This window comes from Camelus dromedarius, chromosome 23 (assembly GCF_036321535.1).
Source record: "Camelus dromedarius isolate mCamDro1 chromosome 23, mCamDro1.pat, whole genome shotgun sequence".
In the NCBI taxonomy this organism is placed as follows: Eukaryota; Metazoa; Chordata; class Mammalia; order Artiodactyla; family Camelidae; genus Camelus; species Camelus dromedarius.
The window spans coordinates 24,405,445-24,430,813 of NC_087458.1; the positions used below are offsets into that span (position 1 = coordinate 24,405,445).

Consider the following 25,369-nt stretch of genomic DNA (forward strand, 5'->3'; position numbering starts at 1 on the left):
GATCACTTTTCTCCTGATAGTTGTGCAGTGAAAGGATGGAAAATCATATGTGGTAAAAGAAGGAGTCTTGTGAATGCTGAATAAAAATAAGATTTGGATAGAGTAAGGAGACATTTATTTTTGTGTTATGTCACTATTTTTAACAATTAGTGAATCATTGTGTTCTGAGCTGTGAATGAAGAAAGTAATCAAGAGGGGAATTTATATAGCCATAGCAATCAGACAAGAGAAAAAAAATAAAAGTGATCTGAATTGGAAGGGAGGAGGTAAAATTGTCACTATATGTGGATGACATGATATTATGTATAGAAAACCCTAAAGATTCCACACAGGAACTACTAGAGCTGATAAATGAATTCAGCAAAGTAGCAGGATACAAGATTAACATACAGAAATCTGTTGTATTTCTTTACACTAACAATGAAATATCAGAAAAGAAAAGTAAAGAAACAATCCCTTTTCAAATTGCATCCAAAAACAAAAAACAAAAAAAGGAATAAGCCCTACCAAGGAGGTGAAAGACTTATATTCAGCGAACAATAAAATACTGATAAAGGAAATTAAAGATGATTTGAAGAAATGGGAAGATACCCTGTTCTCTTGGATTGGAAGAATTAATATTATTAAAATGGCCATACTACCCAAAGCAATCTACAGGTTTAATGAGATCCCTATAAAATTACCCAGGACATTTTTCACAGAACTAGAACATAATATCCTAAAATTTATATGGAATCACAAAAAAGACCCAGAACTGCCAAAGTAATACTGAAGAAAATGAAGCTTTAGGAATAACCCTCCCAGACTTCAGGCAATACTACAGAGCTACAGTAACCAAAACAGCATGGTACTGGAACAAAAACAGATATACGGCTCAATGGAACAGAATAGAGAGCCCAGAAATAAGCCCACAGACTTAGTCAATTAATCTTTGACAAAGGAGTGAAGAATATACAGTAGAGGCAAGACAGGCTCTTCAGCAAGTGATGTTGGGAAAACTGAACAGCCACATCTAAATCAATAGTTAGAACACTCCCTCACTCCATACACTAAAATAAACTCAAAATGGCTTAAAGACATAAACACAAGACAAAACACTGTAAGCCTCCTAGAAGAAAACATAGGCAACACATTCTCTGACATAAACCTTAGCAATGTTCTCATAGTCTACCAAGGCAATAGAAATAAAAACAAAAATAAACAAAGGGGATCTAATTAAAGTTGAAAGCTTTTGCACAGCAAAGGAAACGATAAAATGAAAAGACAGCCTATGGAATGGGAGAAAATATTTGCAAACAATGCTACTGTCAAGGGCTTAATTATCAGAATATACAAACAGCTCATGCAACACAATAACAAAAAAACAAACAACCCATTCCCCAAATGGGCAGAATACCTAAATTGATACTTCTCCAACGAAAGCATACAAATAGCCAATAGGCACATGAAAAAATGCTCACTATCACTAATTATCAGAGAAATGCAAGTCAAAACCACAACGTCATCTCACACTGATCAGAATGGCTATCATCAAAGAGAACACAAGTAGTAAACGCTGTAGAGGGTGTGGAGAAGAGGGAACCCTTTTACACTGCTGATGGGAATGTAGGGACTTTACGACTTAGTCTCTCATCTCAGTGAGGCCTATGATTAGCCGTGGGGACTAGACAAAGTGTGAACAAGGTGACCAAATGTGGGATGAAGGTGGCAGCAGCCAGTCAGACGGATTCCAGCTGAGAAGCTTGGCATCACGGAGCAGCCAGGGAGAGCAGGCTTGAGGGGGAATGCCTCCTGCACCCATCCCGAGGGCGGGGCTTGTGGAGGGTCTGTGCGCAGGAGACTGGAGAGAGGGACCAGGAGACAGAACAAGGGTACAGGAATGGATATGGGAGGGTTCTAGATACTAGCTCTACTTGAGTTTTTTTCCCACCAAGCTTGGGGTTTGTATAAGAAGGAAAGGAGGGAACATTCTTCCTCTTTTCCTTCTCTCTTTCACCACATAATACCTTTGTCCAGAACCTAGAACTCAGGCAGTTAGCTGACTACACTTAAACTTTGAGGAAATGCATTCTCAATCCCAGTAACCAATGTAGAGTCAAATTTTGGGCACCTAGTTTGTAGCTTGGGGCTTACTCAGGCAGAACAGAATTTTTTAAATGCTTTGTAAAGTTAAAAGTTCTTACTAAATGTAAGATATTATTACTGCAATACTCTAATTGTTTTTGTCTTTTCAGAGGTACAGCGCAAGGAGAGCTCTAAATCCAAAACCCGGATTAAAGCCATTTACAGGAGCAAACCCAAGTAGCAACCATAGGATAGTGGGGTTCACCACGGCTCCCCTCACTGCACTAACCCTAGATACCTCTGCACGTTTGAGCTCACAGTGTGGGTCGATTGGAGGGACTCCCTTTGCAACAACTAGAAGAGTCATGACATACAACTCAGGAATATTTTTCCTTTAAGAGTCACAGGGATGATTGCAGGGAATCAGTGCATTAGCTTATTTCCAAGATTAAAAATAGCTTGTGCAAAGGTTTTCTAGTCTCTTAATTGATTTCCCAACAGACGTCTATGAAAAGTGTCAGTTTCTGTTGAGTAAACAATGCTTTTTGAAGACTTGAACTCTGCAAAGAAGAGTGGCAAATAAAGAGCATCAGGTTTTCAATTTACAGGAGAGGATCCTGATAATGCTCTTAGGTTTCTACAGCATTTTCACATTTTGTATTTCAGACATTCTTAAGATTTATCTGGTCTTTACAGTAACCCAGCAAAGCAAGTGGAGGAGATACTGTTATCCCCATTTCTCAGAAGATGAAATTGAGGCCCAAAATGGCATAAGACTCCCCAAGGTTACAGAGTTGACGGGCGTCAGATTCCCCAGGTTGCTGGACCTGTGTTTCTGGATTGTTTGACAATGGTGATGGGGACAGCAGGCCATTGCTCAGGTGAGGGACCCGGGTTGCTGAAGATTCACCCAGAAATCTCCATTTTTTGCTTTGATTGCCTCATTTGTCTGCTCTGTTTGTGACCCTAGATCCATCTAGGCTCTTGAGATGGACTAGGCTGCAAAAACATGTTGCAAATGACAAATGCCGAGCAACATTCTGGGCAGTCACTCAGCAAGGGGTCCCTCCTAGCTCACTCCTCCTGGCTCACTTGCATTTGCTTTATCTCTTTGGCTCCAAACACCTATGAGATTACTGCACGTGCTTTGGTCCACACATTTGGTGCTCCTTTGGATTCATCTCCTGGAATTTTGGGCCTTTGCCTTCTCAAACCTCAGAAACCCTCTGACTCCAGAGCCCTCAGCCCTATTTAAGCCCAGCCCCTGGTCAGGCCTGCCTCTGCCCACACATTGTCAAAGTGTGTGGGATGGGTTTAAAAAAATTCTTGGGGTCAACCGAAGCCTACTGGATGACTCTAATTCTAGGGGAAGAAAACAGGAAATTCGCCTGACAGTTGACTGTTCATGGCCCAACTGAAAGCCACAGTTCACACTATTGGCTCTTGTGTCCAGTTGCCACTTGGTGGGGAGAGCCAGCCTACCCTTTAGCTTTTCCAAAGAGATTCTTGGAAAAGTCTAGCACATCTGGGGGCTTTTTAGTAGGATTTCAGAACATGTTTTTTTCTTGTTAATTTCCTACTTTGCCAGAATGAATGGTCATTTCCATACAAATCAGCAGCCCCCATCCCTGAACACAGAGCCCTTCCCCTCAGAATATGTCAGCTCCATCAGGTGGAAGGCTGTCTCTAAAGGTCAGAGTTATGTCTGACATCGTCACAATTAGTTATTAGTATTTGGTACCATCGACCTAGTTGAGGTTGGTTTGGTTGTGGGCTATAGAAGCCCATTCTTGCAAACCACAAAGGAAAGGATAATTTGTTGAAAGCATGTTGGGGAGCTCAGAGGACTGAAGGGAAGTCTTAAAAACCCGGACTAGAAACAGATAGGATCAGGTAGTTTTAAATTTCAGGAGTAAGAATTGCTTCACCATCTCACCCAGTTGGCTACCACCAAATGAACTCCAATCATTTCTGCCATCCTTATATCAATCTTAAAGTGCCAGGATGGAGGTGGGCTTCTTTGTAGTCACAAACCACCCTGTGAATGTACCAGGGTGTGGCGAGAAGACCTCAGGGATCTCTCTAGCTTCCTTAAGGGGAAGGAAGGACACTTTGCTCTACTGTTCCACCAAAATGGAACACAGTACAGGGAAAGGAAATCCCCAGAAGAAAATTAGGGTGGTGGTAGGAAGACATAATGAATATTAGGTAGTTTTTTAAAAAGTGTGCTATAGGGAAGGCATCTGCACTGCTGGTCCCTGAAAGTTATCATAGGCAGCTTCACTTTCTCAAAAGACTGGTCTGTGGGAAGTTTTAGACAGTCCTTGAGACACTGCCGCATGCTCTCAGGGTGACCCCGAGGTGGTCTCCCAAGCAGAATGGAGGGAGGAGCTCTTGCTGCCCTTCTCTAGTGCTCGGGCTGCTGGGGGAGGCTGTGGTGCCTGTGCCCAGATGTCCAGGCAGAGCTGCGCGGACCTCACCTCCAGAAAGCTGGCCTAGCCCCCCAGGAGGGGAACTGGATAGGCCTCATCATGCTCCTCTGTGTCCCAGCCCCCAGTCTCAGTGCTGATGTGTTCCATGTCCCTGGGGAACTGTGGTGGTAGTGTCTCAGGGACCTTAGGAAGTTTGGTGAACAAGCCCCAATCCATCAGGCCTTGCTCTTCACCACACACCAGACCTACTCCATGCATGTGGGCACAGTGTGATTCTCTCCCAAGAGATCCGGTCCCACATTATGGTCCTACCAACTTGACCGTGGTCAGGTCATTTGTCAGGTACATTCTGGTATACTGGGCTTTCCTCTTGTTCTTGGCCTTTCCTAGCTGGAGAGTCAATGACTCGGATATTGCCTTGTTAACCTACGTTTTGCAATTCACTTTCAAAGACCCCTGGAAATTCCCTTTTTTTTTTAAATTTAAATATAGTTGGTTTGCATATTATGTTAGTTTCAGGTGTACAGCAAAGTGATTCAGTAACATATTTTTTCAGATTACTTTCCATTATAGGTTATTACAAGATACTGAATATAGTTCCCTATGCTATAATTAAATTCATGTTGCTGATCTAGTTTACAGTAGTAAATAGTAATTTGTGTCTGTTAATCCCATTCTAATTTATCCTCCCCACCCCTTCGGTAACCATAAGTTTGTTTCCTATGTCTGTGAATCTCTTTCTGTTTTTGTACTTAGATTCATTTGTATCATTTTTTAAGATTCCATATATAAGTGATATATAACATTTGTCTTTGTCTGACGTACTTCACTAAGTATGATACTCTCTAGGTCCATCCATGTTGCTGCAAATGGCATTATTTCATTCTTTTTATGGCTGAGTAATATTCCATCTCACACACACACACACACACACACACACACACACACACACATATCTTATGCCAATCATCTGCTGATGAGCACTTGAGTTGTTTATGTCTTGGCTATTGAAAATGGTGCTGCTATGAACATTGGCAGTACATGTATCTTTTTGAATTAGAGTTTTCATCTTTTCTGGAGATATGCCCAGGAATGGGATTGCTGGATCATAGGGTAAGTCTGTTTTTAGTTTTTTGAGGAATCTCCATACTGTTTTCCATAGTGGCTGCACCAAACTACATTCCCACCAACAGTGTAGGAGGGTTCCCTTTTCTCCACACCCTCTCTAGCATTTATTATTTGTAGACGTTTTGATGATGGCCATTCTGACTGGTATGAAGTGATACCTCACTGTGGTTTTGATATGTGTTTTACTAATAGTTAGCAATGTTGAGCATCTTTTCATGTGCCTGTTGGCCATCTGTGTGTCTGCTTTTGAAGAAATATCAATTTAGTTCTTCTGCCCAGTCTTTGATTGAGTTGTTTATTTTTTTGTTATGAGTTGTGTGAGTTGTTTGTGTATTTTGGGTATTAACCCTTTGTTGGTCACATCATTTGCAAATATTTTCTCACATTCTGACTTTTGTCTTTTCGTTTTGTTGATGGTTTGCTTTGCTGTGCAAAAGCTTTTAAGTTTGATGAGTCCCATTTGTTTATTTTTGCTTTTATTTCTTTTTCATTGGGAGACTGATCTCAGAAGATATGCTATGATTTATATCCAAGAATGTTTTGCCTGTGTTCTCTTCTAGGAATTTTATGGTGGCATGTCTTACATTTAGGTCCTTAAACCATTCTGAGTTTATTTTTGTGTGTGGTGTGAGGGGGTGTTCTGACTTCACTGATTTACATGCAGCTGTCCAGCTTTTCCAACACCACTTGTTGAAGAGACTGTCTTAACTCCATTGTATATTCTTGCCTCCTTTGTTGTAGATTAGTTGACCTTAGGTGTGTGGATTTATTTCTGGCCTCTCTGTTCTGTTCCACTGATGCATGTGTCTGTCTTTGTGCCGGTACCACATTGTTTTGATTACTGTAGGTTTGTAGTATAGTCTGAAGTCTGGAAGGGTTATACCACCAGCTTTATTGTTTTTTCCCAGGGTGGCTTTGGCAATATGAAAAGCTGTTTTCATAATGATAGGCAAAGCTGCATGCCCATTATTTTCTGGCCAGACTTGCTGTATACTCTAACTTAAGAAATAAATAATGCAGAAAAAGAGAAAAACTGGTTCCACATAAATTTTAGGATTATTTGTTCTAGTTCTGTGAAAAAAGGACAACCTCTCTCTGGTGATTTTGGGTCTGAGAGCCTGCAGTATGCCAACCCTTAAGTCATATGCCTGTACAATAAATGCAGGTCTAGACAGACCAGAGTCACTCAATTCCCGCATGCCCTGGAGTACCATTGTTATAAAATTTGCCATAGACTTGTCCCACTCACAACCATGTGGTTTGATCTTGGTGGACTCAGATACAAATTAGAACATGTGATCTCCTTTTATCAGCTTACAGCCTGCAATACACTGAATGTTTGTGTCCCCCTAAATCCATACGTTGAAATTCTAACCTTCACTGTGAGGTATTAGGAGGTAGGTATTGCCTTTGACTATTTCCTGTACCCTTTAACCCAGAACATCGTTTCAAAGCAACTTATCTCCATTATCCCCTTCCCATCAAGCCCTCCTACCCTAACAGCTGGTTAATACCTGAAGATACCACACGTCACTCAAGCAGACCTGGAAGGCGCCCTCTGCAAGGTAATGAACAATTTAAGTGCTGACTAGAGCTAGACATCAGAGGAGACCAGCCAGTGGCTGATACCATAGGCACTCCCCAGATATATGGGCAAATCTGCCCCTGACAAAAAGAACCATGCTATAAGGAATTATTAAGGATCATAAAGGCCATTATTGCATTCACTTCTAATTGTTCTGTTCCTGCCTCTGAACCAACATAACCCTACCTCCTCCTCCATTGCTCATGCCAACATTTGCCAGCCTGAAACCAGGAACCACCTATATGAGATGAAAAGTGACCAACAACCCTTGATGCCATCTTAACTCCAATAACCAGTACACTGGGATGAGTGTGGGCCAGCACACTGGTGATGAGAAATACTTCCCACTTCAGTGATACTCTAATTGCTGTTTGCCCCTTAAGTGGGCTGGACCGCCTATGACTATGCCCTAGCTGCTCCACAAAAGCAAACTGCAAACCCTGATAGATTAGACGTTTAGGAAAACACCCAGGAGTTCCCCCAAACTCCCAACCTATCCCTGCCTCATCAGTGCTTGCTTTCCTCTCTGGCACTGAACTCCTGACTCTGACAAATTTTGTTACCTGCCTTTGGCTTACTTGGATTTGATGGCCTTTTGGATTCCACACTTTGTGTTTTGACACTTCTGCATGGATTAGAGCTCTGCCTGCTCCTTTGGCTTCAGAATCTTCTACTGCCTCCAGCAGAGACTACCCAATCCAGGCTTTCAGCACTGCTGCTCCCCCCACAAACAAGTACGGTCTTTGGGAGTGAGGACTGGGGAGACTTTTAATAAGATGTGGAAATATTTTTCAGAATTAGATAAAACAGCCTTTTGAAACAATATTGAAAGTTACCACCTCAATATTTAGCAACCTTTTCTATCAGATTGTTACATCCATAAATGAATTTGGCATGGTTGTATGAATATGTAGGTTTTGAAATCATCTAGTCCTGCATAATCATGGGAAGATGCACTGCTTGGCTGAAGTCCTAAGCCAGCAAGACTGGATTAGAAGGTGTAGTTTTCCCAGCTGTGAATGGAATGAGGAGGCGGCCTAGAGACGTACGACAGAGGTGCCCCTAAGGTTGGCATCATTATATCCTGCTTTATTATAATACACTGTTAGGGAGGGTTTTTTAACTTGAGGTAACATTGGCTTATAACATTATATAAGTTTCATGTGTACAACATTATATATTGACTTCTGTATACACTACAGTGTGCTCACCACCAGAAGTTCAGTTTCCATCCATCCCCACACAGTTCATCCCCTTTACCCAGTATAAACCAGTAACATCAAATAACGTGAAGAATCAAGAGGCAGTTTTAAGGACACAGCAATCACCAACTGGTGACGTACCCGGGGGAGAGTTATCACCATCTTCCTCTACAAGCAGCACGGAAGCTGCCATTACACATAGCATTTTACTGACATCATGAGTTTAGTCATATTTTTGCAATTTTAGTAATGTTTTATATTGTTACTGATTTTTTAAGTTTATAGAGTTATTGTGCTTTCTTATTTATTTGGCTATTTTTTTCTGTAGGTAAATATTTCTAATTGTATTGGGCAAGTTAATGGAAAGTAAGACAAATTATACTTATAGGAATACATTTATATTAAGGAATTTCTGTATTTGAAAAGAATACTTCAGGACATGTATAGATCACATACTGTTTAAAAAATAAGTAACTGGTAAATTCCATACGAAAATACATTAGCCCCATATTTATAGTGATGCTTCCTCAGATTTTAAGCAACATGTATCAGATAAATGTTTTTGTCCTTTTATTTCTCTATCTAAAAAAGGAGTCTCCATAAAATAATTCCTTTAAAATTCTTTAATTGGGTATCAATTTTATATCCAGCCCAAGCACATCTCTTTTTCTTTCATTCATGCAGAAACATTTAAGTGTTACTGTGATGCAACTCAGTCATCTTTGTTATGTGCAAACACATGGGGTGGACCATACAAGATTGGGTGTGGTGAGGGCAGTAAATGATTAAGATGTGCCTTCAAGGAATTCGTAGGATAGTTGGAGAGAAGCTGGCATCTTAAGTACAAGATTACAACAGAGTGTGATCAGCATAACGACAGGTGCATGTAGAAAGGGCTGTGGGAGCAACAAAGACCTTCCCCAAAGGGTCAGAGGGCATAGAGCAAAAAGGACACTTGGACTACATCTTCAGAAGTCAAAATTTAGCCATATATATATATAGACTCAAAATTCTTTCCAAAGTAGAATACTATCTAAAGCTCTTTCCCATAATTACTCTGATTAGATGATCTGCCTGAACATGTTATACGGCTTCCCTGTCACTGCATGATTTCACTGCCTCCTCATGTGTGTTGCTGCACTGTGACTTCATGCACTCCAAGGGCATTCCATATGGCAGTCGAAGAAAGGGCAGGAAGTGAAGACAGAGTGCCTCGCTCAGGGATGTGGCTGTTATATGGCAGCCCTCTTTGCAGGCACACTAGCCTTGTCTCCTCCTATAACATGGGAGAGTCTTTCTTCTTAGGATTCAATGGCTCAACAGGTTTGGAAGGATTTGGGAGGGGGATGCCTCCTTGAGTTCTGTTGCTTGGAGAAGATAGGAAATTTAGCAAGTCAAATGGTAAAGGTAGAACCACTGTGGGAGGTTTCTCTGTGGACAGAGATTGGAGGGTGTGGAGGTACCGAAGCTGAGCAGCAGCTGGAGTGCCTGATAGGATCTCGGCCGCCATCCTCAGGGACTCAGAGGCCGCCTTCTCCCCTTCTGCAGCGATCATCTAGACAACAGGTGTGAACAAAGCAAAGTGATCTTTCTTCTTTGCTCCATGAAGGTTTTAATCACTATTCAATGTGACTCAACAAGCAAGCACTAGCATGTGACAGGGGCCGCAAAGCACAGCAGAGCAGACTGTCTTTTCTCCTCAAGGATCTTGATCTAGGGAGAGAGATTATACTATGAATTGTAATTAGGGGCAGAATTTGCTAGGGACCATGACAAGTATAGATGAAGTGTTAGGGGAGTTATGTCTGGCAGGCCTTGAGAGATGAGTAGGTTTCGCCATAGAGAGAAAAGGTTGGCCAGCATTCCAGGCAAAGACATGGAACCCTGAAAGAATGACTCCCAACTCAGGTCAGCATTTCAGGAGAAAAAGCACCACGATCATCACCCAAATGTCACCTTAAAGTGGGCAGAGAGGACTGGACTCAGAGATCTAGAGGTAACTCTGCCCAGAGGATCACCTTCCTCCCCTCCCTCCTCCACCAACGCTCCAAAGTTATCCTCCCTCTTAGGTAGTTAGGGGTTTTTCTTCACCTACATTCTGTTCTTTAAGAGAATTCCTCCTCCTTTCCAGTCCTCATTTCCCTCTTCCCAACACCCTTCCCACTCAGCACCTCTGTCCTTTGCTGGCAGCCACGTCTGTGCTGCTCACTGGCACAGCTGAGTGGAGGCTGTGAGTGGCACAGCCTTGTCCCAGCTCTGGCGTTGAGGGAATCGGGCCCTGATCATGGTTGTCCCTCCAGAGCTTGTGCAGAGCTGGGGATCAGGTGTGGGTGTTGTTAATCTGGAGGTGACAGGTGCCAGGGAAAGATGCCAGTGCAAGAGATGAGGGATGGAGTGTGGGGAGATGCCTTTAGGGAGAGAGTGACAACAAGAGTCAAGGAGGAGGAGGTCACTGTCACCAGCAGCTTCAGAGAGAGAGGGAAACAGGAAGAGAGACGTTGCATTCGTCAAGCTATTAGCACACATTAAGAGAGCAATTTTAATAGAGCGGTGGGGGCATAAGCCAGACTCCCCCCAGCGCCTGGATGAACAGGTGAGGAGCGAAGGGGAAATGTTCTCCATGAGCAGGCCTTCTTTTGGATTCTCCGGGCTCCTAGGAGAGCAGCTGTGCAGGGGTCGGGACAGCCTGCTCAGGGCTGGCTCACCCGCACTTTGGCCTGTCTCTGCGCCTCAGCTTCCACCGCCAGCGAGTGCTGCAGCCCGGCCGGCAGCCTCACATCCTTACTGAAAGACAAAGCGCGTGGGGGTCGGCAGGTGTGCAGCACTGCCCTTAGCCGCCGGGGCTTTCGTACAGCCCTGCCGCCTCTGCCGCCATCCCTTCGTGCTGCACAGCAAGTTCTGATTTCACAGAGGTACCGCCCAGACCTCAGCGCAGACGGTGGGCAGAGAAGAGCATCTCAAGGGTTAGTGCCTCAACTGCAGGTTTTTTATATCACTGATGCTATAGTAGAGCTATGTTTTTCTCTTTCCAAGTAAAACAAATTTTGTGTTGATGTAGTATGATGATTCGATGATTTTCCCACTTAAAGTTTAATCTAAATCCCAGCTATTAAATTTGAATAATGAAAAACAGCCCCAAAGAGCCATGCTATTAATAATAAGGGAAACCATCGAAGTTTATAAATGAGAACTGATTTTGAAAAGGGTAGATCTGACCAAATAAGAATAATACTTTATGTAGCACATAAAAGATACAGAATTGTATTTGCCCCCTGATGGTAACTATAAAAAGTACAGAGACAGAAAACAATCTGGCAGTTCATCAGACAGTTAAATACGGAGTTACCATAGGATCCAGTAATTCCACTCCTAGGTGTATATCTCAGATAATTAAGACCATGTCTTTTCACACAAAAGTTTGCACGCGAATGTTCATTGCAGCATGATTCATAACAGCCCCAAAGTGGAAACAACCCAAATATCCACCAACTGGTGAGCAGATAAACAAAATGTGGTATGACCACACAATGGAACAGTATTCGACTGTAAAAACGAATGAAGTACTGACTCATGCTACACCATGGATGACCCCTGAAAGCTCTATGGTAAGTGGAAGAAGTCAGACACAAAAGGCCACATATTATGTGGTTACATTTATATTAGATGTCTAGAATAGCCGAATCCAGACAGTGAGAGTAGATTAGTGGTTGTCAGGGGGCTGGGGGGTGAGAGGGCAATGAGGACTTTCTGCTTAATGGATGCAGACTTTCTTTGGGGGATGAAAGTATTCTGGGAATTAGATGGTAATAGTGGTTGCACCACTGTGAATATACTAAAAACCACTGGGTTGTAATTTAAAATGGTTAAAAATGATGAGTTTTATATGAATTTTATCTTTAAAAGAGGTTAAAATCATTGGAGAGAAAATATGAAAGTAATTTGTCCAGATATTATAGGTGTTGTGATATGGCTATGACATAATAGGTTAAATTTCTTCTCTTTCTTCCAAATTTATGCTAATATGGCTACAGCACTCATTCAACGAAAATAATTTTTCAAATAGAAAATTTTAAATAAAACCCAAATATTTCCCTTTATCATATTGTTCTTCCTGGTTAATCTCCTACCCACATTTCTGTTCTCTCCACTTTGATTCCCCAAATACAGGTCACTGAATCCAAGGCAACCTGTGGAGGGAAGAGTTGAGATGTCAGTGAGAACCTCTGGATGGGAGGAGAGTCCCCCTGTGCACTCATGGCCATTGTTCTGTACTGAGAAAGCACATTTCTTCTGAAAGACTTTGCGTACTTCCTTCCCTGTTTCATTTTAGCGTTGCAGTGCCTTGCAGAAAGTTGCTTCACATGCACAGTGCCACACAATAAATATTTGTGGCATTGAAGATGGTGTAGTAAGCTGACTAATGGCTCCTAAAGACATCCATGCCCTAGTCCCTTGAACCTGGGAATGTCAGCCCAAAGGAGACTGCAGATGTGATTAAGTTTAAGGATCTTAAAATGGGGCGCTTATCCTGGGTCTTCCTGGTGAGCCCTAAATGCAATCACAAGTGTCCTTAGAGGAGGGAGGTGGAGGGAGATCCAACCACAGAAGAGGAGAAGGTGATGTGATGAGGTTGCAGTGTTATGCTCTGAAGATGGAGGAAGGGGCCACAAACTAAAGAATGCAGGCGGCCGCCGGAAGCTGAAAAAGGCAAGGAAATGGATTCTCCTCTCAAAGCCTCCAGAGGGAACCAGCCCTGCTTTGGCCCAGTGAAACTCATTTGGACTTCTAGCCTTCAAAATTATCAGATGTTAAATTGGTGATGGTTTGAGCCATCAAGTCTGCAGTAATCTGTTACATAAGCGATAGGAAATAATACAGATAGTGTATTTGTGAAATCTGTTCTAAAATGCATTTTTTAGAGAACCAGAGTCTTTAGTCTCTCTCTCATATGAGACTCTCTTCCACATAATATTCCCTTGCAGGTGCTTTTCCTTCCTTCTGGCTTGTGGCACCCGTCTCCCCCACCTCCCCATCCCAGGATTGGGAAGAAACGGAGTGCAGGTTCTGAAGAGGAGGGGTAGGACATGGAGCAACATGTGAGCCATACTCTTTTTCCCTTTTAACTTATTTCTGATTATTTCTTAGTGGCTAGATAAATAGTTAGCTTAGTGCATAGGGAACCCTGAGAAGGCTAATTTAGGGGGTGGATGAGAGGAAGGAATGTTGAAAAAGGCTTCACAGAGGAGGTGGTGTCTTAAAGAACAATACGATTTTGCCTGTGGGGAAGAGGGAAGATTCTGTGCAGAGCAACAGCCTAAGAGGAGGCATGGAAGCACAGAAGTGCTGAAGGCTGGGGAAACACTAAGTGGGCTGGTGTATTAGATACAATTGGGGAAGGACGGCAAGACGGGAGGCTGCAAGAGCTGGGTCATTTATCCACTCATTTCCCCCCTCCCTAGAAAAAAACAGTATCTGGCTGCTGTGTGACAGCCCTGTGCCAGGTACTGAGGACAAAAAGATGAATGAAATATGACCTCTGACGTTATGGAGTTCATGGTCTGGGAAGACAGATGTGTGAAAATATACATTATAATTCAACATATCAAGGGTGAGCTTGAATGTCCAGCGTCTGGACCTTCCCCTGTATCCGCTGGAGGGGAGGGGTGAGCCGGACGAGAGGCTGAAGGAGGACAGAGGGGAGCACCTGTGAGTGGTCTTACAGTTCCAGAGCAGCAGCTCCCCTGCGTCTCTTATTCCTCTCGTTCTTACTCTCTTTTCAGCTTCTCTTAGTTCTGAATTCTCCGCTTTTCCACTAGGATGCTAATCCCAGTTACATCGGTAACAAGTTGGATGAGTCACAAATATCTGGACAAGTCGTTTTCTCAGCCGAGCATCTGCTCGGTCCCGTCAAGCACAGTCATGATCAGCGCCCTCCATCCTCAGCTCCTTCTAGGGGAGGTCCTCCTCCAGCTGGACACGACCCGTAGCCTCCTCACTCAGTTCCGAGCCGAGGTGCCCCCGGCCTCAGTGACAGGCTGGGTCACTGGTGGTAACCGCCACTTGACTGGCCCGCTGCCCGGAGTCCCGCTCTGCTCTCACCTCCCTTCTGGATGCCTTTGCCAGCTTGTCTAGGTGAGAATCCAAGACGCCTGCTGGGCTGTGGGCCAGGTTGCTCAGCCTGCTGCCTGGGAGGCTGCACCTGCTCTCCTCCCCCTCCTCTCAGTCCAAATCAACTAAATCTAGATGATTTGATTGAGTAATTAGTCACGTAAGGGTCTGTGACATCTTACCTCTTTTTATCTGAAAGTCTTATTTGAACTTATCATTATTTCACGTTGCTTGTTTTTCTAACTACATGTAGACTCCCAGGAACCATTCCTTATCATCTGTGTGTCCCACCAACTCCTGTTTAGCCCCACCATCCCTGCCAGCTCCATTCACCACCGTGTGCTGTGTGGGCACTTTACAGGGAGTCTAAAGCCACTAGGGGAGGTTGAGAGCAAAAACCATGACAATCAGGCCTGATCGGCACAAATCGGTGACCATGAGGCTCGGGGTCAATCTGGCACCCTCTTACTCAGCTGTCAGTGGGATAGTATGTTTAACAGTGAATGCATGACACACGAAAGATTCAATAAATTGCCAAGAAGAAAGGCATAGAAGATAAAAGGGTATTTTGACATGCTCAGTGTTAAATTTATCTAAGTACCTTTACATCTTGAGCAATGCTCTTCCTCTCTAGAAGAATTTCAGTGAGGGACCGATGTGCTAGGAGACGCTTCATGGTGGTCTGCACAAGGAACTGCACAGCTTTGGACACGTGAGCAAGACTGCATAGGAGAAGAGAGGCATTCTCCAGCCGGTAGTAGCAGACGGCATCTACCTCCATTACAAACATGTCTTTGGTTACAACCTGGGCAGAAAAAGAAGTTTGGGTGACAGGCCTGGTTCTTGGGCTCCTTTCCCACACGGGGACAGAGGAGCTAGATGTGTCCAAAGGATATTTTCTCAGAGTAAGATGATGTCAAGAAAAAAGAAAGAGCAGTTGGCCCACCCTTTAATCAAAGTAGACATTTTTTGGAAAATTATGGAGTTTTTATTAAATATACTGAAGAAAGCACAATTTAAAGAAATCCCGTTGTAAATCCTTTTGTAAAAAAAAATTGGGAATAATTTTCTCATATGAAAACATTCAGTTGATTGTGTATCAGGTCTTTTTAAATCAACGCCAAAAAAAATCTGCTAAAAGAGAACACGTTCTGGGAAAGAAACACTCTAATATATTGAGTGTATACTTAGAGGGCAGATTGGTGAGTCACATCAAAAGCCCTAAAAGGTGTATGTGCACAACATTTCCATTTTTAGACATTGATCACAAGGATATATTTTAAGGATTTAGCTGCAAGGATGATATTCACAGCATTGCTTATTGTAATAAAAAATTAGAAATAACTGAATATCAATAATAGAGAATTAGTCGAGTAAATTCCACAGTTACTCTATTCAATTAATTGAGTAAAATAGTTGAGTAAAATCCATACAATGAAATGCTATGTGTCTTCAAATAAAGACGGAGAAACATAGCTAATATGTGCAAAGATGGTAACAATAGATTGCTGAGTGAAAAAAGCCATGTTTTATAAAATGGTACAGATAGTATGATCTATAAATACCTGCCTGTAAATATAACCACATGTGTAGAAAAGTCTGAAAAAATACATTCCAAAATATCAACTCTGTGGGTAATAGGATTAGGTGTAAGTTTTATTTTTTATATTTTATTATCTAAAATAAGCCTTTTAAAACTATATCATTTTAATTTACATTTCTATTTACCAAAAGAAAGAATAAGAGCCTCAGACTGAAGGTGGGAGACAATGTAGGAACGGCTTATAAATTTGAATCAGTAACAGGAAAGTCTAGATGTCATTTCTATTTTTCTTTTAACTTTTAATTGTGGTAAAATACACACAACATCAAATTTACCATCTTAACCATTTTTTAAGCGTACAGTTCCGTAGTGTTAAGTACATTCATATTGTGCAAACAATCTCCAGAACCCTTTCATCTTGCAAAACTGAAACCCACTGAACAACTCCCCATTCTCTCCTCCCAGCAGCCGCTGCAACCACTGTTCACTTTCTGTCTGTCTGAATTTGACTACTCTAGGTTCCTCATATAAATGGAATCATTCAGTATTTGTCTTTTGGTGACTGACTTATTTCACTTGGCATAATTTTCTCAAGATTTATCCATGTTGCAGTATGTGTCACAATTTCATTCCTTTTTAAGGCCGATTATTATTCCATTGTAGGTGTAAACCACAATTTGTTTATCCATTCAGCCATCAGTGGGCACTTGGGTTGCTTCCACCTTTTGACTACTGTAAAAAAATGATGCTATGAACATACATATACAAATATCTCCTTAATTCCTTGCTCCCAGTTCTTTGGGGGTATATATGCAAAAGTGGAATTGGTGGATTATGTGATAATTCTATTTTTAATTTTTTGAGGAACTGTCATACTGTTTTTCTACAGTAGCTGTACCATTTTACATTCCCACCAACAGTATACAAGGGTTCCAATTTCTCTACATCTTTGCCAACACTTACATTTTCTGTTTTTTTCTTAATAGTAGCTATCCTAATAGATGTTAAGTGGTATCTCATTGTGTTTTTGATTTGCATCAAAAATTGATTAGCGATGTAGAGTATCTTTTCATGTGCTTGTTAGCCATTTGTATATCTGCTTTGGAGAAATGTCTATTCAAGTTTGTATTGAAATGCCTATTCAAGTCAAGAATATATACTATATACCATATATGGAGGGAAATCTGCTTTATTCAAAGTCAACTGATTTAAATATTAATCTTATCTAAAAATACCTTAACAGGAACATCCAAATGTATTTGACCGAATATCTGGGAACTGTGGCTTAGCCAGGTTGACACATAAAATTAACCGTTATAAAGGCCTTTTCCCATTTTTAATTGGGCTGTTTGCGTTCCTGTTAAGCTGTATGATTTCTTTGTACATTCTGGATATTAACCCCTTATCAGATGTAATATTTGCAAATATTTTTTCCCATTCTATATGTTGCCTTTTTATTCTTTGATTGCCTCCTTTGAGATATAGGAGTTTTAAGTTTTTGATGTAGTCCATATTTCTCTTTTTCTTTTCTACTTTTGAGCATAAATAGTCATTTTCCTCTGGGCCAGAATTGATAGCTTGACCAGGGAAAATGTAGAGAGAAAGCAAAATCTATCACTTGGCTTACCTCATGAAAAGGTATCTCCAAGGTTTGGAGACGAAGGTCAACTTTGTGATAGGTATCCAGGCAGGGCAAAAAGAAGAAAAGGCCTAGAAGAGAGGCAGGGAGAGTGACAGGTGAACAGCCAACATGGAGGCCATTTGAGGTTCACTTTTTTGGCATCAAGTTGCACATTGCATTGCTTTTCTTAGTCTCCAACCACACATAAACCATTATGCCATCCTTTCTCCACCCCTATAGTGTGTTGTTGGTAAGGTTACCGTATAATTTGTTGTTCAACCTGGAAAACTTTTGAGGGTGAAAAGAGAGCACGATTACAACTTACACCAGGACAACAGGCATAAACAGGAATTACCCCTAGAAAAATGGGCTATGTGGTCACCTTGGTCATGGTGCTGACCCATTCAGCTCTTGGGTTACATGTCTGTCTCCTTCACCAGACTTAAATTCTCTAACAAGAATGTCTTATGCATTATTGTTAGCCTTGGTGCCTAACTCAGTGCCTTTTAGGTGCTTTGTAAAATTATCATTGAATCCATGTGTGTACAGACTTTACAGTCATCAACCTCTATGTGACATTTCTTAAAATGTGAGCCCCAGAGGTAATCAGAATAACCACATCAAGATACTAGCCTTCTGATTGGCTAATTAATCCTCACCCACCCAATGTAATGTATAGGATCAATGTGCAGTCAATATTTTTAGATTGATTTATTGAGATTTTCTGAAAGCCCATTGGACACTGTTGGCTTCCGCAAGAGCCAAAGCTTTGCTGGAACCAGCAGCACCTCACTGAGCCCAGGACCCCTCTGAAGAGCCACCCAGCTACTAGCCCTTCTCAGCCCCAATTAAGAAGGGTGCCAAAAACTAGAACCAGAACAAGGTGATCCTTGTCCTGGAACTAGAGGGCCTAGCTCTATTTTTGTGTGGACCTATCTGCTGGTTATGAAACTTCAAACTCTGATTTGTGTCTCCTAGTCTGGTCTCTATTCTCTGCCTGTGTCTATAGACCTGACTTGGAGCTTGTACCCTTTCCAATATACACACAGTGGGACTTTGCTCCTTCTCATGTCTTCCTGGCTGGCTTGGATCTCCAAACTCCAACTATTAGAATATTCAGACTAACCATACTTCTATCTGTGCCCCATAATCAGCTTGGACCTCTGGACACCAACTCTGCAAGATTTTGAGGTTCTGGAGATAAAAGACCGTGTCCCATTCATCCATCTTGTACCCCTCGTAGTTAGACAATGTCTACAACACAGGAAGTGTTGAATCTGTATTTCTTAAACTCCACCAACTGAGGGTAAATTTGTTACATGGATGCTGAACTTTGCCTGTCTCACATGGTTTAGTCTGATTCCTTGGATTCTGAATCAGTTCAGCTTTGCTCTAAGAATCCACAGGACTCAGACCACATACACACTCTACTTAAACCAGTACCTGGCCAGGGGTCCAAAGCCTACTTGCTATTTCAGCCAGCCTGGCTCTGGCATTTGGCTCTCCGAATCCACTCCCTTGGACATGATAAACTAGTAGTAATGCCCTCTGAAGAGCTTCTCAATAACCTGTGTTACAAGTAACAGATTAGAAAATGAAGATATCATGAATCAAGTTACTTCATGCAATCTGAGGGCCATATTACAAATATGCATGGATGGAAGAAATTGGCAAGCTTTCTGGGGGGTAACAAAGATGGTTCTCACCAGGGCCTTTGGCTCTTCCAGGAAGCAAATGTCCCAGTCGGAATATAATTACTCTCTCATACTCCTGTACAACCTAAAGGGAAATTTAATATTTTTAATTAAATTTAATACTCCAAGAAAGAAAAATGAAGTCTTCAAAAGACTTTGGCATGAGAGTGATCTGAGGTATAAGAAATTTCTTGTTTTGAGAACGAGGAAAGAATTTCTGTTAATACTTACATTTCCAAATTATACACTTAATAAATGTAGAATTTTAGACACCAATGAAAAGAATATTGGTCACGTTGGTTTTTGAGCCCATGGATAGAATTTTGTTTAAAGAGTCATAGTTATCTAAAAAATAATTGCTTCCACCAAATCAAAGAAATCACAGCATATTTATTTAATCTTGTGTTTTGCTGTAGCTGATGCATTACTAGCTTTTACACGTATCACTCATTAACTATTTAACAGACCTTATGGACCTGATGGCAACCACGCAGGTGCTCAGATGATTGTTCAAGAAGAGCCTGCAGCCAACTATGTTTCCTGTAGGAGATGAATTTCCTATTCAAAGATACAAATAGGTTGAAAGTAAAAGGATGGAAAAAGATATACCACACAAAAATTAACCAAAAGAGAGCAGGAGTGACTATACCAATATCAGACAAAATGGAGTTTAAAACAACACACAAAAATGTTATTACTAGTGATAAAGAGGGACACTGTGTAATGATAAAGGCTCATCACATTAGGAAAGTATGACAATGATAAACATATATGTACCTAAAAACAGAGTTCCAACATGTATGAAGCAAAAGCCAAAAGAACTGAAGGTAGAAATAGACAATTCAACAGTAATAGTTAGAGACTTTACTATCCCACTTTCAATCATGGATAGAACAACTAGACAGATGATCAATAGGGAAAGAAAAGACTTGAACAACACTACAAACAAACCAAACCTGACAGATATATAAGCATAACTCCACCCAACAACAGTGGAATACACACTCCTCTCAAGCACACACGAATCATCCCTAGAGTAGGTCATATGGTAGGCGATAAAAAAAAAAAACTTCAATAAATTTAAAAGGACTGAAACCACACAAAGTATATCCTCTAATTACAATGGAATGAAATTAGAAATCAATAACAGAAGGAAATTTGGGGAATTTACAGATTTATGTAAATTAAACTACATACTCTAGAATAACCAATGTGTCAAAGAAGATATCACAAAGGAAATTAAACAACTCTTTGAGATGAATGAAAATAAAAACACAAGATACCAAAACATATGGGATGCAACCAAAGCAGTGTTTAGAGGAAATTTTATAGCTGTAAATATCTACAATACAAAAGAAGAAATATCTCAAAATAAACTCTAATTTTCTACCTTAAGACACTGGAAATAGACTAGCAAACTAAACCTAAAGTAAGCAAAAAGAAGAAAATAATAAAGATTAGAGTGGAAATAAATGCGACAGAAAATAGAAAAGTAATAGAGCAAATCAACTGAACCAAAAGTTGGGTCTTTGAAAAGATAAACAAAACTGACAAATATTTAGCTAGACTGACCAAGGAAAAAGAGAGAGGATTCAAATTACTGAAATCAGGAATCAAAGAGGAATGACAGAGACATCACTACTGTCCTTACAGAAATAAAACAGATTATTAAGAGAAAATACTATGAATGATTGATTATATGCCAACAAATTAGATAACTCAGATGAAATGGAAAAATTCCTAAAGTTATAAACTACCAAAACGACTCAAGAAAAAAAAAAAGACTAAAAAGATCTGGAAATAAAAGAGCAAATTAATAGTTTAAAAATTTCGCACAAAGAAAAGTCCCAGACCAGAAGGCTTTACTGGTGAATCCTGCTAAACATCTAAAGAGGAATTAATACCAGTTCTTCACAAATTCTCCCAAAAAATAGAAAAGGAGGGAAATATTCCCAGCTTATTCTCTGAGATCAATGCTACGTTGATACTGGAAAAGAGAGAGACATCACAAGAAAACTATGAACCAATATCTCTTATGAACATAGATGCAAAAATCCTCAACAAACTACCAGCAACCTGACTCCAGTAACACATAAAAAGGATTATACTCCAGAACCAAGTGGGGCTCATCCTAGGAATACACAGTTGGTTAACATCCAAAATTCAATGGTTGTAATATACTGTATTAGTAGAACATAGGGCAAATACCATGTACTCATGTGTAATGGGTGGAGAAAAGGCATTTGACAAAATCCGACAGCCTTTCATGAAGATGAAGGAGAAGAAGAGAAAGAAAGAGGAAGGAGCGCTTGCAGGAGGGGTGACTCTGACCACAGCCCCCACAGCATCTGTAGTGTCCCGCCAAGGACACGCTCTTCCCTGACAGCTCTGGCCAGTGACTAAGAATGGCAGGGCTACAAGGGTCTGGCTGTTTCTGCCCACTGTGGGACTCATCTAAGAGGCAAACTCTGCACTGGAGTTCTCTTTCAGCCTGGCCAAGGCTTTCTTGGAGGTGTACCACAGTCTGAGGCTCTCTCTGTCCAATCCTTCCTTCCCCGTCTCATATCACAAGTGTCAGATCTGCATTATTATCTGAAGGCTTTCCCTGCCTACTCTTATCCTCCCTCCCCTTAATCCCTCACAGGCAATGCCTCCCCATAAATCCCTTGCACTTCTAATTCCATCTTGGCATGTTCTTCCTGAAATGACACAGGTTTTCATTCACTTCAGGGACAGCCATGTGTAACCTCCTGTGGGCCCAAGGTAATTGCCATTTGTGGTCTATAGTAGCTGCCTGAGAAGCTTCCTGGAAGTGTCAGGAGTGGGCATCATGACCTGCTCTGGGCTGGTCTTTGTGTTACAGGGTGTAGATGAACTGGGTGTATCCCCTGTCCTGAAGGGGCTCTCAGTCTAATGGCAGAGATCAGGTATCCACAAATATGACATTTGTGGTAAGTGCTAGAAAGGATGTGAAAGGAGGGTGACCTGAGAGCACAAGGAAGGGAATGACAGTCTGGGGGAGTCAAGGAAGGCTTCACAGTTACACGGGAGCAGGTACAAAGGAGTAGGAGCTCTCTTAAAAGGTGAGTGGGGTGAGGGCATTCCATGCACAGGTACCAAAACACAGAAATGAGAGCGGACATCGTCTGGTCAGTGACAGGCACCAGGAAATTACTTACTGGGTACACATGGATCTCACCTTTACGCAGAACCAGATGGAAAAAGGGAAGGTCACGATAATGAAGAGCAGGGATGTGAGGACAAGAAGCCACTCACAGGCCCCTAAACTGGAAGACTTGGTACCTTAAAAAAAAAAAAAAGAGCATAAGAATAATTATATGAACTTCACCAGATTCCCTGACTAGCGCTTGTTAGTCCAGCCCTTGGAATTAGGGTCAGAGCAGTTTGCAGACTTTGCCGGAACTCGAGTGAGCTGGACATGAGAGTGGTCAGGTCACTCTGGGGTGCTGTCTGTATGACACAGGCTCCTGGAAAGACAGCAGTGGGTACACTGGAACCAGCACAGAATCTGGGCACAAGTTCTGCTACTAACTGAGGAGGAGGAAGGGACATTCTTGTTTCTGCTCCCCTTTCCTCTGGGAGCCACAGAAACCTCCCAGACAAGGGCTCCGAAAGGCGGCCTCATCTTTCATGGGACTCAGCCATTGCTTGGGGGTCTTGGACTCTTGTCCTTTATGGCTAGACTGAGTGAGGCCCACAAGCTGAAGCTACTAGCCCAAGGCCATAGCTAGTTGATGGCAGAGCTGGTACCATGGCCAGAAGTTAGGAACAGCACCCTGCAAGGATGGGCTTTTCAGTAAGACTGCTTACTCTGAAACCTGGCTTCTCCACTTTCCAGCTGTAGATCTTGGGCAAGTTACTTAATTTCTCAGCATTTTTTTTTCTCATTTGTGACATGGGAATGATAGTACTCAGTAAAATACCTACTGTGTGTCTGGCACATAGTAGGGGCTCCAAAATGGGGTTCCCTTTCCCTGCCCAGCTGATGTGGTCTGAAGCACAATCCTTACAGACCTCTAATCTCAGCATTACTGTAGCATTGAATCCATAACGCTTTAATGACTAGAAATTTCTAACCACTGAAAGGGCAGAATTAGGCAAAACAGTTCTAACATGGTCCACATAGACTACACTTCAACTGCTGGGAGCTTTCTCAGGTCATAGCTTTCAATGCTGGTAGCCAGGAAATAAAATTTCATAGCAGCAAGTAATATAACACACTATTCCTTATTTACCTTCCTTTAAACCTCCCTCATCCTATAATTAAGGCGTAATGAGTTTTTTTCCCTCTATTCATCATAAAAAGGATGGGAATAAAATAAATTTATTCTTAACAGGAGCTTCACCTGCAGAAGCCAAAGAGACACCTTTCCTGGTGATTCCCTTTTTTGGTCTAATTTACCTCTTTTAAAGGTTGTACAGATTCTGCTCTGAGGTTTTTTGTTTTTCTCCAGGCTTTGGTGAGGGTTAAAGCCCTCTTGTGGCTAGCTGAGATTTAAACTGAGATCTGGCTTTACTTGGCTCTGCTGGCTCCCCTTCTTTGATCACCCCAAAGAAAGTGCAAAATGCTTTTAGGTAAGTCTGCGGGGTGGGGATGAGGAGAGAAGAATAAACTACATAGTTGCCCAGAACCAGCTCATGCATGTCCTTCCTTAAATTAGGTGCCCATATACCCTCCCATGGCCACAAAACCAGCTGCATGGTTCCTCTGGCACGTTTATTGGTTCCCAACCTGGACCACACTCCCTCCCACCTCTCATCCACGGCTGGCCCTTGAAAACAAAGGTATTTAATTGGTGTTTTTATTCCTTCTGATGCATTTTGGTCTCCACCACTGAGGGACTGGTGGGTCCTAACTCATGCATTTCATTTCCTGGGAATCTGAGCAGGCCCAGGAGGCTGCTCTGGCCTCGATGGTTTCGGTGCTGTGATCCATTGTACCTAATCTGACGTCCCCTGAGTACCACTTGGAAAGGCTGTACCCTCTCCCAGGGCCTCGACCTGCCGCTGTACGTACCGTCCTCGGGCCGCTCGCTCTCCAGTAGCGCCACCACCTCGGTGCCCTCCTCGCCGGAGCCCCGGACCTCATCCACGTCCACCACGGTGGCTGCCGGCGCCCGGGGCTCCTCCCGGCTCCCTGCACGCCCGAGGGCCGGCCGCTCGGGGCCGGCATCCCGGCGCCCGCGGTCTCCGCCGCCCCTCTCGGCCTTCGACCTCTTCTTCTCCTTGTTGGGGGACCCGCCGCCTCTTCCGTGGGCCTCTCTGGAGGAGCTCCGAGCCCTCTTCTCCATCCTCAGAGCGGCCGGCGCCGCGAGCGCAGTCCCTGCAGAGTCGCTGGCGGGGATGCGGGGCGCGTCCCGGGGGGACTATAACGCCCACGGGCGGGGGCGAGACCCGGGCGATGCGCGGGCGGGACTCCGCTCTCGGTGAAACGGCACAGCTGTTCCTCACAGGCGCTGTGGACGGAGCCCGCCCCTCCCCTCCCCGGGACTGGGTGCCCACCTCCAACAATGAGTTTGTGTGAAAGCCCTTGTGCCAGTTTAAGGCATTTAAAAATGTGTTTCTACAGATGAAACTTGGAGCCGAAATACCACAGAGGCCCTCAAATCGCTGAAGGTGTGATGGCGCTTTGCTTGGTGGTTTGTAAATATCATAATAGAACGCGGTGTGCGGTCCTGGCGTAAGGCTAGAGAGCTTAAGGGAACAGAAAAAGTCGTCAAATTAGGGTAACTTTAAGGTGAAATTAGAAACTTCTTCCTAAGCACCCCTTTCCCCTTAAGGTCTCCGCAAGGGTGCCTTTCCCCTCTCCCTTAATTTATTTTATGCCCTGGCCCTACTCTTCCTGCTGAGGCTTTCATTCGAGGTGGTGTTGGCAGAATACTCCCGGGAAGATTTACATTTTATTTTATTTTTTTTAACATTTTTTTATTGATTTATAATCATTTTGCAATGTTGTGTCAAATTCCAGTGT

General features: G+C 42.5%; 2 protein-coding genes across 3 annotated transcripts in view; one reads left to right on the forward strand and one right to left on the reverse strand.

Annotated features, from left to right (window-relative positions):
* The window catches only part of AXDND1 (axonemal dynein light chain domain containing 1), a 71,661-nt gene extending 69,111 nt beyond the window's left edge, over positions 1 to 2,550 (forward strand). The window contains exon 26 of the mRNA XM_064478046.1: positions 2,235 to 2,550. Coding sequence (XP_064334116.1) covers positions 2,235 to 2,305 — 71 coding nt within the window. The 3' untranslated portion in view covers positions 2,306 to 2,550. The remainder of the gene's footprint in view (positions 1 to 2,234) is intronic.
* Positions 2,551 to 8,277: 5,727 nt separating this feature from the next.
* On the reverse strand, positions 8,278 to 24,758 carry NPHS2 (NPHS2 stomatin family member, podocin). Of its 2 annotated transcripts, XM_010992923.3 has the most exons (8): positions 24,416 to 24,758; positions 22,577 to 22,680; positions 19,390 to 19,462; positions 17,690 to 17,772; positions 15,121 to 15,324; positions 12,543 to 12,598; positions 11,117 to 11,195; positions 8,278 to 9,966 (listed from the first exon to the last, which is right to left on the reverse strand). In XM_010992923.3, exons 1-8 carry the CDS (start codon positions 24,687 to 24,689, stop codon positions 9,688 to 9,690), a joined length of 1,152 nt encoding a protein of 383 aa, XP_010991225.3. In that variant the 5' UTR covers positions 24,690 to 24,758; the 3' UTR covers positions 8,278 to 9,687. The 2 variants fall into 2 exon arrangements, with proteins under 2 accessions (XP_010991225.3, XP_064334117.1); XM_064478047.1 differs by lacking the exon at positions 11,117 to 11,195 and having other exon boundaries at positions 12,539 to 12,598.
* Positions 24,759 to 25,369: the final 611 nt, after the last annotated feature.

What these genes read in the sequence shown, in the direction of transcription:
- NPHS2 (XM_010992923.3), bottom strand. Translation starts at nt 24,689, where the DNA reads ATGGAGAAGAGGGCTCGGAGCTCCTCCAGAGAGGCCCACGGAAGAGGC. An exon ending in GAGCGAGCGGCCCGAGGACG is followed by an intron (nt 22,681 to 24,415) that starts GTACGTACAGCG and finishes TTTTTTTTTAAG; the next exon opens with GTACCAAGTCTTCCAGTTTA. An exon ending in CCATCTGGTTCTGCGTAAAG is followed by an intron (nt 19,463 to 22,576) that starts GTGAGATCCATG and finishes ATTTCCCTTTAG; the next exon opens with GTTGTACAGGAGTATGAGAG.